Raw genomic sequence first — 13,455 nt, 5'->3', positions numbered from 1 at the left:
CTTAATTGGATTCCTCAATTGTACTTAACAAATACTATTCTAATAAATTTACAGTATCTAGTACCATAAGACTGTGCATTACTGTGTTTGGGAGCTTTATTTGCTTCCTGTCAAGAATGTAGTGAAAGTACAGTATCATCACTATTATTCAACAACAATACCCATGAATCCAAGGGATTTTAAATTACATGGAGTGAATCTAGTATTTTGGGGGCCCCTGTTGACTTCTGTGAAGTTGCATTCATTCATGCTAAGGCTGGTATTTAGAAACCAACAGCAACATCAAAAAAAAAAAAAAAAAAAAAAAAAAAAAAAAGCAATTTTACATTACTCTGTGAGGGAGTCATCAAAGGGGTCTGATTTTCAGAGGATAAGTGCTTGGGGTCAGAAAGGCAGGTCCTCACAAGTGTTCAAATGAAGGTCCCCAAATCATTAGCTAGCTTTGATGATACAGGTCTGCAAATTACAGAGGTAATTCTGGCTCATTCACATATCCAGCACAGTAGCTGGTGGAGCTCTAGGTCCAACAGCCCCTTGCCCCAAGAGCACCATGTGGATGGACAAGTGCTTCCATGTCAGGTGGGGAGGGCTCATGGCTCTGCAGCCCCTGAATATAAGGAACAAAATTAAACAAAAGCTAAAAATGCAGATATGCAGATGTAAGGAAATTTTTAATCCAAGTTTTCAGAAAATCAGGCAGGGACCCTTGGGACAAGCAAACAATTACATGGTTAAATGGGCTGTGTTCTAAGTGGGCATATCTGGGCTCTTGGGGTTAAAACACTAGATTTTACAGCAGTAAAATATCTGAGGCTGTTTTTAAAATCTCTCATAGGGAAAAGGTGTGGGAATTAGGATTGAGTGCTATTAAGAAGAGATCTTCTTTCTTTTAACATTCATGTGCTTACCAGGAGGTACATTATTGCCAACCTTAAAATAATGATGACACAGACTAACCCAAATTTTGGCTTTCTTATGCTCATGAAGCCATGACAGCTCAAAGGTTGCAGCAACCTAGAGCTCAGCTGCCAGACTTTTATCCTCTTCTGAGTGCATACTGAGCATAAGTTTCTTAAAAGTCTTGAAAATATTAACTTTCAACCATTAAAGGGAAAACACAATGCCTGGAAGACCCTGCCAGTGCATTCATTGTCAAAGCAAAACCTTTGATACTTGTTGAAGCACACCTTTGTATCCTAAAACTCCCTATGAGGAGCTGTGAGCAGGTGCTCCACACCTCAGGCCTGAGTCTGAAAAAGTCATTCTTATTCAGGAGGCAAGTGGTAAAAGTTGATATCAAACATTGGTAACCAAAGTTTCATGTGATATTTTCGCTCAGTTCTGACAATTGCTTAAGGCCTACAGTAATTGAGCTCTCTAATAGTGGAGTGACAACAGATCAGTAGCATTGAAGAACTTAGGCAGAACCAAATACAAAAGTCATAATAAAGTCAGAGTTCCAATAGGTTTACATTTAGTACAGAATTAAGACATAGCTACCCGTTAGTGCTTAGAATTTTTTGATACTATTAAAACCATAAATAATTATTTTTAATGTTCGTTCAAAGAGTTCCAGTGTCACTGGCAGCTGATGTAATTTTGTGAATGCTTGTTGGGGTTTATTTCCAAACTGATAGTGGAGTATTTCTGCCATAGATTTTGCTCCCTACCTGTTGTTTTCTCTCTATCTGCTTTCTTAAAAATTTTGGTTTTTGCAGAGAGAATGCTGTGTTCTAGTCAGTAAAGATTTCATTTCCTTAAAAAAGTCTTTGTTTGCACAGGGCCAGACAGTTTTGTTGCTGTAAAATAGGAGAAAGTGTCTTTTTCTTTTAAACATCATGGGAGCTGCAATGCAATCAGCTTCTCTGATATGTATAATTTAAAACACTAAGAGAACTCTACAACACCCAGATTGTAGTTTCAAAAAAAAAAAAAAAAGAGAGAGAGACAGAGAGAAAGTTTCATGTGGTTGTCAACATCACCTTAATCCTGTTGCCCTTGTTTCCAAAGCAGTTACAACAGCCAGCCAGCCAAAATGCACCATCCTTAGAAGTATAGGTAGTTGTGGGGAGGGAGTGGTTGTTGTGGTGTTGGCTGGGGTTCTTTCCCCCAAGAGGACCAGATGTGCAAAATGATGCTGTCGTTGTTTGTTGTACTCCACTTTCCTCGCTCGTGGCGGTTCGCTCTGTGCGCTGGCGCACGCTGCCGCTATTTGCAGGTGAACACCTCTGTCCGCTCGCTGCACGTGTTGCACTTCACAAAGCAGCACCAGTGGAATTTGCAATTGCATTGCCACACCTTGGTGTACTGGTGTGTGTTGTAGCCTCTTCCACAGCACATCATGTCGCACCCGTCTGCGTTGGGAGAGGTGCGGTTGCAGAGTCGTCCCTGGGTACCGACGCTCCCTGTGGAAGCATCTTCCTCACAGTAGTTGGGTGACTTTTCAATGTACACTAAATCCGTCTCCATGGGTTTCTGGTAGCTCTTAATCTGCTTGATCTTCAGGAAGGTTGGCTGTCTCAGTCTGCTGGCTCTTACCACTTCCACTTGCACCGCGGCATTGTATTTCTCTTTCAAAATATATCCAATCTCTCTGAATTTAGGAAGCGTGGTCCAGCAGGTCTTAGTTGTACAGGAACCTGAAACTCCGTGACACTTGCACTCCAATTTCATTCTCTCTTCGAGAACCTATGTGTACAGATATTTGCATACTGTTACTGCAGGAAAACAATGTTGCAAGCCTGCCTAAACCTCAGTCTGTTTAGGTCATATGAATACTCTTTACTTCTGGTTGAAATTTTTCAAATGCTTATAAATATGCTTTATAATGCTTATATATGTTTTATAATGCCTCATAATGCTTATAAATCTTCTCACCTCCCAGCAGAATGCTCATAACATTTTGTTTCAAGTGGCACCTGGTTGGAAATACAGTGTTTTGTCACTTCCACTGTTTTTCCAAATATTGGAGAATATTTACTTACATTTTAGGAGATATTTCTATTTCTAGAGCCACAGGAGACTTCAAATTTTTCAAAACATTTTCATTTGAAAACAGAAAACAAGAGTGGGTTTGGGGGTTAAGTGGCATAAGATTCAAAATACTTAATTGCTTTAAGTAATGATCAAAGAATGCTTAAGAAGAACAGTATCTACTGTGTGGCTGAATCAGCCTACATGCAGGGAGCTGGAAACAGATGATCTCTAAGGTCACCTCAACCCAAATAATTTTACAATCCATATTCACTGCATAATTAAAGCTTTTTCTTATGTACCTATACCAATACCACCAGTGGTAAACTTACGGCCTATTCCACCCACAGAATGTCCCATCGCCTTTAAAAACAGCACTCATTGCAGCATTTAGTCCAACTATTCAGCAAATAATCACCACAAACACATTTTTTTCCATCAGGGCAATGATAACAGGGAAAAAAATCCACTGAAGGGTCCTGCTCAACAGTGAGCCGAAGAGAAATGCATCGCTGCTGTAGAGGAGGCTCAGCCAGAGGGGTTTAATTCAGAGTCAGAAGGGACACAGACGGGTGGCTGCTCAGGCTCATGCTCCCCTGTCATCCTGCCATTCCTGCCCGGCACATCCCTCCTTCCCTGGGCCAGGTTGTGCCGGGGGCAGGCAGGCGGTGTCCCCCCGCCCCGCCTGTGCAGCAGGGGGAAGGCAGCCCCACGGAAGCGCCTCTCTGTTTTTCTGCCCTTGCCTTACCACTTAAGCCTGACCATAATTACACCCACAGCCATCATTAGCTTATGAAAATCACGGCCTAAGAACAAAGCGAGCTCATCTTTCCCCTTCGCAACGGGATGCTAACAAAGAAATATGAGCTAGCGAGCTTGTCTGAAAGCATTACTGATGCTGCAGACCATCTCCTGTAGTGGTTTCGCTGCAGATCCCAGAACATGACTGAAATGGGCAAAGGATAAAAGGGCCGAAATCTGAGTACAATGGCATAATGAAGTAGGAGGGAGTAAAAAATGCTTACTGCTTCAGAAACTGGCCTTAAAATAAAAGCTGTACAGATCTGGTTATCCTTGCAAATAGAGGGCACCCTCCTGAGTTGTTTGAGTTTCACTTAAATTGTATGGTTTGTTTTTTCCCAAATTTCTGGGGTTTCAGTATTAAAGAGAATATTTGGATTTGATTGTCCCATACCAACATACGCTAGCAAGTATAAGATAGCTGAGCAACCTATGCAAGAATCGTGAAATATCCTGAGTTGGAAGGGACCCTTTGAGTCCAGATCAGGACAACTCCAAAATCCCCCCCTGAGGGCATTGTCCAAATGCTCCCGGAGCTCTGGCAGCCTCGGGGCCGTGACCATTCCCTGGGGAGCCTGGGCAGTGCCCGACACCCTCTGGGGGAAGAACCTTCCCCTGATATCCCGTGTGAGCCTCCCCTGAGCCAGCTCCAGCCGTTCCCTGGGTCCTGTCCCTGGTCCCAGGGAACAGGGCTGCTCCTCCTCTTCCCCTCAGGAGGAGCTGCAGCCCCTGCTGAGGTCTGACCTCAGCCTGGTCATACCTTAGACCTTCTGGAACCGCAGGCTTTACGAGGGTCAAGGTCAAATTATCCTATCAGAGGCAGAAAAGGTGTTTCCCAGCAAGGTTTACTGAGTTGGGGAAGAAATTCCTATAGCTGCAACTGCTCTAAAAGAACAGAATCAGAATGACTGTGATGAGCTGGGCTTTTTGTGGACACTGGAATGCACTGTATCACCTTCCTGCCTTGCATACTGATAGAAGAGAAAACTTGCCACCTTCTGCTGCAGCAGCAGCATTTCAGTGGCAGTGAGGAGATGGATGCACTGTGACACACTCTGGGGTCTTTTAGGGCTCTCCTGGGTCTCCTCTGTATCCATTTCTGGCCTATGGAGAAGGTCTTTTTTCCAAAGGCCCCTAAATAAGATTTCAATCCTGTTCTATGAATCTGGGTTCAAATAATCTATTGATATTTAGATGTGTTTGTACATATATATATACATATATATTTGTGTGTGTATATATATATAAACATGCTTAGAAATTGTGCTTGATGTGAAGTTGTGCTGAAAAATGTTTGGTTTTGTTGAAAGTAACCCATTCCTACATCTTTCTCAACATACAGTTGCAGCTGTAAGAACTTCAGCAAAATCCACAGCAAGAGGTGGATGGATGCAACTTTTACACCTCCACCACCAAAGAGCACGAGGATCTAAGGATTTCCAGGAAAGCATTGACAATGGGACCTGTCACCCCTGAGTCATACTCCTCCCTGAGCAGTAAATCTTGCTGCAGGGTACATATTTTGTCATGCCCTGCCTGTGTTTCTGGTGTCTACATTTTGGTACATTTCACGAGGTTCCTTATTCTTCTGTGGGTTCATCACTGTGGGTACTGTCCCAAGGAGCCTCTGATGTGCTTCCCTGATACACCAGAAAGTGTCACTGCTCCTGAAAGACAGACACCACCCATTGCAGTGTCCTGGGTGACATCTTTGGAAATGTATATTTATACATGGATGCCTGTCTGCCTATATAATAATTGTTTGCCTTTGCATATTTGGTTGAGGTGCTGATGTTTATATACATTATTACATACATTATACATATATTATTTCTAGAAGCTGACAGCTTCTATAGTACAATCTTTATCCTAAGTCTTGGTATTATTTTCTTTTTTGCCATTGTCTTTCTGAAGGTCCAATTTTTGTGATTCATTTTGGTGAGCAGAAACCTGATTTCACTGCTGTGTTTTTTCAAAGATTCCCACTATTTTTGATCTTTGAAAAAGATGGTGGGAGGACTTGCAAATGCAAGTCATGGAGGCCCAAAAAATCAGAGGTTTCAAAAAGTATTAATTCATGCTCCTGAAGCCAATCTTGCAGGTTTTTAAAATTTTTTTGGAGGCTTCTCTCATGAATGTGGAATGCTTGGGGTTACAACACTGAGCAGAGGCCCAATCATCAGGTACTTAAATTCCTGAATGCTATAATTTGTGTGCCCACAGTCAGCTGTGGGTATAAAATTGTGCCCAAAGACTTGGAGGTCAGGGAATACGAGGCCCACACTAAGCAAATTCTGAGCAACATTTTTTCCCCTCTTTCCACCCAAATGCTGCAGAGTGCCCTTCCCTGCTGACAGGCCAGCATGTTCTGACCCTCCACAGGAATGTCTTGAGCAGCTTCCCACTTGCCAGGGAGGTGCCATGGGACCTGGCAAAGATGGCTGGATCTGACCTTGTTTGCTCAATGCTCTGAATGAAGAGTAACTAACATTTTGCTTCCTAAAAGTCTCCTCCAGCTCAGTTTTCCTCAGCAAAATTCCCATCAAAGCTCTGACCCTGAACCTTAAAGGTACTTATTCACCCAAATCTAAGACACTATGCCAAGCTAGGTGCTTAATTAAAGATTGAAAATCATTAGCTCATATGAGCCACTCTCTCAGCAGTTTCATTTGTCATATGTCAGTGCCTCGTATCTAATCTTGAATGGTTTACAGCAAGATCTACCTCCCAGAGCAAATTCCCATCATTGGGCTGTGCTGCCTCAGATTAATCACAGGAACATTTCTCAGGTCCCTTTTCCACACAGAGGCCCACTTCCACCCCAGAATGATCTTGCCAAGTAAAATTTTCTAACTACTGCTACTTTGTTAAATGAATTGTGAAATAGAATGTTAAAGCTTTCTTAATCCCACATCTTTTTATACCTATATAAATCATACATTTAAAATGCAATTTGAGGGCTGTCTGCTGCCAGTTAAGTAGAAAAAGACTTGTGAACACCAAAATAAAACAAAACTATATGCATTAAAAGAAATTCACCTTTTCAAGTTCCATATCTAGACCCAACTGCATAACATCAGATACGGTTTCTGTACATAGTAAAAATCCTATTTGGATAAAGTATGTAAAAACAATAGTTACATTTTGTGTGTGTATGTGTTTTGCCTCACCCCTGCTGGTTTTTGTTTTCCTCAATGGAAATGCACATTGTTGGACCAAGTGTTGAATGTAACAAAACCCATATAACTTTTTGACTGAAGTATCAAAAAGACATAAAAGACTTGAGGAGTTTTGCCTCATCAAATATGCAAGTGATCAATTTTAGTTTTGGGTAATAACTACCAAAAGAGACAGATTCTGGTCACAAGATGTCACCACTTCTTTGATGCTCATGCAGCTGCAGCCACGAGAGCTGATGGCTTGCTGATGACGTGTGGGCACTGGCTAACCCAAGCCTCAGTGCAGCCTGGGGCCCACCTCTGCTGACAAAATGCTGATCTCCTGGACCCCTCTGGGAATCCAAGCTCAGTTTGTTTGTGTTTGGTTTTCTATCTTGGATAGGCAGGGGTATAACTGAGATTAGTAGGGTGTAATGCTACTCTTCTAATACAAATGTCCTGAAATTATCCTTTGTTAATAGCAGATCACAGAGCCCAAAACTGAGCAGTCCGTGGTGTGTCTCCTTGGGTTGTGCCCAGCCCTGAGAAGAGGGAGCACAGAGCCAGCAGGAGAGGAATAAGGGTACTTCAGCTGCATGGCTTTCTTTCTGCTCCTCTGTCAGGCTGTTCCATCAAGCATCACAACAGTATTTACATTGTGTGGGATGAGGAACTGAGTTACTGTGTTTATTCCTCTTGCCACGTCCTTGCTTTCCTTGTTTTTCAGTTTGATGGGAGCAGGGAGCCTCTGCTTTGCAGCAGGTCAGTGTCCAGACACAGCAGGAGGTGGTTTGTCCCTGCCACTGGCCAGAGCTGAGCAGGGCTGGGGACCATCAATTCAACTTTTCCTGCCCTCCACTTGCCTCGCTAGGACCTCTTCCAGAGTGTGCCCACTTAATGCATTGGAAAAGCTGAGGAAGGCCCACTGCACTCTTTACACAAGTTCTCCTTTGGCTACCAGGAAAATTAACCCAGCATTTTGGGGCCTGCTGCCTATTTGATGGATGACCCTACTGTTGTGAGAATGAACAATAGCCTAATCCATCTTCTCTACTTTCTAGGAGAAGAAAAAAATAGATGTTTGAGCAACAAACTGCTGCAATTTGTTAAAACATTCTGAATATTATTTTTACAGTGAAATGTTGCAAAGCAATTTCCTCCAGAAGCATCCTCCCCATCATCCCCAAAGCAAGTATGCTTGCAGAGTTCCACTCTGTTTTCTATGGATTTTGTTGTAAACCTTAAAGGTAAAATATCACCTGAAATAGTTAAAAATATTTCACTGATAGTTTTATTCTGTTGGGCAGAACAGATGTGTCAGGTTTGAGGTCGTACAGTGATATTTCACTACATGTTTGATACATGCCTTGCATGCATTACATGGTATGCATGGGCATGCACATTTCTTGAATAAAACCATTTAGCAAGTCCTAAAATATTTGGCTATTCCCCCCTCTAATTTTAAAGCAAATTGTTCAAAAAGTAGGGTAGTACCAGATGTAGCTGCTGGCAGTCTGTGCTAAGGGTGTGTTTCTGGAAGGAAAAAATAAGCTAACAAATCCAGCCCAACTGGAAGCAGGAGATCTATCCTCATGAGATTTTGTGCCAAAGCTTGTATATTCAGGACATATGGATAAGTCCTTAGTTATCCATCTGACCCACCCAAGCTGTAACACCAAAATTTTTGAAAGTGGATTTATGTAACTGTCTGCAAGTCACTTTAAGTGGGAAGATGGAAAGTATGGCATGAAGCACAGCTATCAAAAGCTTTTCTTTCATGACTGGTCTCACAAGGGATGTCTAGTGAAATAATTTGTCACTTTTAGAGAAAGAAACTTTCAGCAAATGATGGACCCGAGGCTGTAAAACCTGGAAAGTAACATTCTTTGCATCCCTGAAATGACTTAGGAAACAAAGAATTTTAAAGAATATTTTAGGCTTATAAGAGCATAAAATTAGTTGACTTTCATGTTTGAAACTGGGATTCAGCCTCCACTGTGACTTCAGAACATTTTATTCAGAGTCTTTTTCTGGGCATTGCTTCTTATTTTTACATCCTGTCAGGTGACAGTGTGGGCTGCCTGCAGCAAATTAGGCACTGTGCATCTTTCAGGAATGAGCTGACTAATTACAATGCTTCACGTGAGGAGAAGGGAGCTAACACTGTCTTACATAAAATATGCACAGACCACAGACATAAATATGTTTAAATATTTATAATTATGTGCACACACACTACATATATTTATGTCTGTTTATGTATATATAATACAATAAATATAAATTGTGTATCTTTATTATATGTGTATATATGTATACACATGGTATGTGTAATGGTAATCAACAAATCACCTCATCAGTGTTCTACAGCCAAAGAAGTGAGCAAAAGAAACCCTTCCCAGTACCACAGGCTTATTGCACCAGAAATTATGAGAAAAAACATGGCTTAGGTGGAAATGTTGTCCCAAGTAATTGAAAAATCTCTTCTGAAGAGAGCCTGAATGATTTGTTTTTTCCCCGCTCTCTTATTGTTTCATATGTAAAATAAGCTGTTGTCATCTTCCAGGCATTCCAAAAAAAGCAACAGGAAGAACCCATTGCTGTTACAAAGGAGTAAATATTGGGATGGTGTCAGGCAGAGCTGCTGGCAGTCAGTGTGACGGGTGTGTTTCTGGAAGGGCCAGCTTTTTCTCCACATAACCACAGTCACTGTCTGTTGTAAGAGCCTAATTGACTGATAAACTGTTAGAAACATTTCTACTTTTTGGTAAAAGCTGCAATCTGCTACCAATTTGTCAGTTTGTTCTTTTAACTCACCCCATAAAAACAAACAGAAACATCCATTTTTATAAATGAGATTTCCCGTGGGAGACAGTCATTGTTTTGAAACTTTCAACAAAATGTTGAGCTTAATGATGTGTGTTCCCAGATGTTACTCTAAGTTCATTTATCCCAGAATAAAGATACTTATTTCTAAAAATACATGGTAGAAAGCTGTCTCATAAAACAGCATCAAATCTGACTTGGTTTGCTGATATTTAATTTTTCATTACTCTGTCAAAATTTTGCCCACAGATCCCTCTGTAATCTTTCAGATTTGCAACAAAACGTTCTTTCAGTAACATTTGTGTTAGACTTATACTAGTCCTCCTTTGGGGGCTTGTTTTCATTTACCACACTTGTTCTTTCCATCCCAAATCATAGCAGATGTTTAGAAACTGAGGGGGGAGTTTGTTCCTCTGCTCTTTCACACCATGCAGTGCCACTTTGCCACCAACCCTAAATCTTCCATCAGGAGAATCCAGTGTCACCAGGAATCCCTGAGCATTTATTTATTCCAAATTACACCAATAACAAGATAATGATTTTGTCACTGGTGCTTCTTATTGCAAATTTAGCAGAAACTTTGCAAACCTGCCATTAGCTGAAACAATTCTTAGAAATTCAATGCAGAGCCATACAGGATGCAGTGTGGGGCAATTAGGGTATTCATTCATTCCACAGTCATCAGAAATTCCCTGAGAAGCCTAAATGTCATTTTTTTCCAATGAGATAATTTGTTAGAGGGTTGTATTGAATATCTCAACCCTAGACAGAAGTAAAAGACCCCCCCCAAGACTGTTTTTCCCCTTATCTGTTTGCAAAATTTGTGCACTTATTTTTACAGTATGCTGCTTGTTCCACAAAGAAAAAAATTCCTCTGGGCTCTGTTTTTAGCAGTAGTGAAGTACCACCAGGCCAGCTTTGGAGAGCATCCCAACCAAGGCAAATTATTAGAGCCATACTGCTGTACTTCCAAACCCCTCTGACACCCAGGCATGTGGGGGACAAGTGCTGGAAGAGATGGAGAATGGGCAAGATTCCTGAGAGCACATGAGCAAGTCCTTGTGGTGGTATAAAAGAACATTCAAATAATTGCTGGGGGGGGGGCAAAACTGGTGGCCAGTCTTGACTAATGATCCTAGCAATGAACCTTTGGTCACCTGGTAGATGTCTAGTGAGGTCACGTAGGGCCTACCACTGACTTCAGAGCAAGTTGGAAACAATTGGATGTGGGCTTGGGAGCTTTTTGTGTCCTTTTTTCCTCATGTTTCTGTCTTGGAAGGCTCTGAGATTCAAAAGGAAGACTAAAAGGAAGGTAGCATATTTGTTGGCTAAAAGTTGCTCTTCTTAGCTAATTCAAAAAGCCAGTTTGGAACGACTGAAAAAGAACTGTGAACCTTACCATTACAGATGTGAATGCAGAGTTTTTTAAATGGTGAAAGTGCCGTGAAATCTTTGTAGGAAGCTACAAAAGCATATATTTCCTTTACTGTCTTTACTGTCCATTACCACTCTAAGATAGAAAATACCTTATCTGAAAATATTTGAGAGCTTTGAAAGCAATGAAGGAATTACAAAATTCCTGTCGCCTGTGTTTTCTTTCTTACCTTTTCTTCCTGTTCATAACATGGATAAAATATCCATAGTTTTGTTCTTTATAATAGCAGTAATGAACCAGAAACTCGGCTCCAAAGTGTTTCCAAATTTTAAGACAAGCCACATGCAGATCAGCAGGATGGCACTGACAGATTTTCTCAGAGCAGTACAAGCATTTCCCAGCTGGGTTGTTAGAGTTTTGGAAGGGAAAAGGAGAAAGATGGAAGTTCAGTGTTGTACCCAGGCAAATGGAGGAGCCAACAAGGGAAGGTGTGTGCCTGGACCTGGCTCCAACAAACAATGGAAGGTCTTGTTGGGGACGGGAATGTCGGGGGCAGCCTGTAGTGACCACAGGATGATGGAGTTCATGTGGAGCAAGGGATCTGCAGCAGCTGGGGCTGTCCAGGCTGGAGAGGAGCCCCAGCTGAGAGGGGCCCTCAGCCCTGGTTGTCCCTGTGTGCAGGGAGGGTCAGAGCAGGGCCCAGGCTCTGCTCCAGGGCCCAGCAATGGCACCAGAGGAACAGGCAGGGACTGATCCCAGGAGGTTCCACCTGGACATGAGGCAGAACGTCTTCCCTGGGCAGTGCCTGAGCACTGAACAGATTGTCCAGAGAGGGTGTGGAGTCTCCTTCTCTTGACATACTCAAAAACCATCTGAACACAATCCTGAGGGACATTGTCCAGGGGATCCTGCTTGAGCAGAGGGGTTGGACCCTTCCAACCTTACCCATTCTGTGATTCTGTGATTTTTGACTTGAGTGTGAATAAGGACCATGCGGAGTATGTAAGAATGACACCCATGCATAAGCAAAATCCCCTGGTTTCAGGTTTTGTGTCAAGCTCACAGTGCAGTCCAGGTTTACCAAGGACCCCCAAATCAGCCAGATTTCAGGTGAATGTAGGTCAGATTTCAAGTCTGCCTGGATTCTCAGAAGGAACTTGTGATTTCACACTGAAATTGCAGAAAATTCTGTAACTGCTTCTGCAAGGGTCCAACACGGAAACACAGAAAGCATATCTTAGGTTCCAGAGTTTTTTTCTAACCTTAAGCTTCGTTCGGTCTTGAATTCAAAATGTATAATTTATACAAATAGCAAATTATCTCAGAAGAACCAAAATCACTAAATATTATTTACTGTACACCTCTGAATATTCAATTAAAGGGAATATATATCGTAACACCAATATTATTTCTAAATGTGACCCCCAAAACCATGTTTTACATTAGCACATTCCTCTGGATTTTATGGATTATACATAAAAACAGAAAACTACACCAAATCCTTTCAGTCATCCTTAGCTTTTGAAAGCAATACAATGAATTAATGAATAGCTATGGGTATAAATAACTACTGAAAAATGCAACAAAAAGTTAATAAATTCCAAAATACAATTTCTATTTTTAAAAACGGAAAAAAATATATTTTTGGTACTGCAAGCCTTTGTATTCCTTTTTTAAAATATGAAAGTATTATCATTTGTTTTTTATAAGAAATTTGAAAAAATATTTAGAATTGTAAATAAAATTTATTTGCATGAATTCTGCTACCAGAAGTATCTGTAAAAACATGCACTTATTTGGTTTGCTTATGTCCCTCTGCTTATGAAATTCTGATGAAAAGTAAAATATAATGTGCTTAATAAGAATCAGCAATGTGGTCTGGTGGTTACTGGGCTGTATTTAGAATTGGGGGACCCATGATCAGTGCCTGGTTCACATAATGAGCTCTTTCTGTCCTTGGGACTTCACTATTTTCCATCTTAGTATCTGCTTTTGCTCTTTTGTCCCTCTTTCACGTCTAGACTGTGACATGTTCCAAGCAGGACCTGCATCAGGATCTCCATTGGGGAGGCACAGCACACACCACAGAGGATGCCAGTTTAAGCAGGGATGATAATGCAAATAGCAGGAATAAATTCTCCCTGGCAAGTTTAAGAGTTGGCTTCCATCTTGTTTTGCCTCTAAACACAATTTATGATGCTGAGCTGAAATTCCCAGCCTAAGTGAAGTGATCAGACCTGGAGCTGGTCTTCCAATGTGATGGTCAGCTGCTGAATGAAGTTCTTTTATACCTGTGGCAGCAATTTTTAGGAAAAAAGACTG

The 13,455-nt window shown here is 41.5% G+C and overlaps 1 protein-coding gene across 2 annotated transcripts in view; it reads right to left on the bottom strand.

Annotated features, from left to right (window-relative positions):
• Positions 1–1,967: 1,967 nt before the first annotated feature.
• The window catches only part of WNT7B (Wnt family member 7B), a 91,856-nt gene continuing 80,368 nt past the window's right edge, over positions 1,968–13,455 (bottom strand). For both annotated transcript variants that reach the window (XM_041485955.1, XM_041485954.1), the window contains exon 4: positions 1,968–2,688. In XM_041485955.1, coding sequence (XP_041341889.1) covers positions 2,209–2,688 — 480 coding nt within the window. In that variant the 3' untranslated portion in view covers positions 1,968–2,208. The remainder of the gene's footprint in view (positions 2,689–13,455) is intronic.

Source organism: Pyrgilauda ruficollis, unplaced genomic scaffold, assembly GCF_017590135.1.
Source record: "Pyrgilauda ruficollis isolate IOZ18807 unplaced genomic scaffold, ASM1759013v1 scaffold73, whole genome shotgun sequence".
Lineage (NCBI taxonomy): Eukaryota > Metazoa > Chordata > Aves > Passeriformes > Passeridae > Pyrgilauda > Pyrgilauda ruficollis.
Note: the sequence above shows the minus strand (reverse complement) of the source record. Positions and strands in the feature narration are given on the sequence as shown.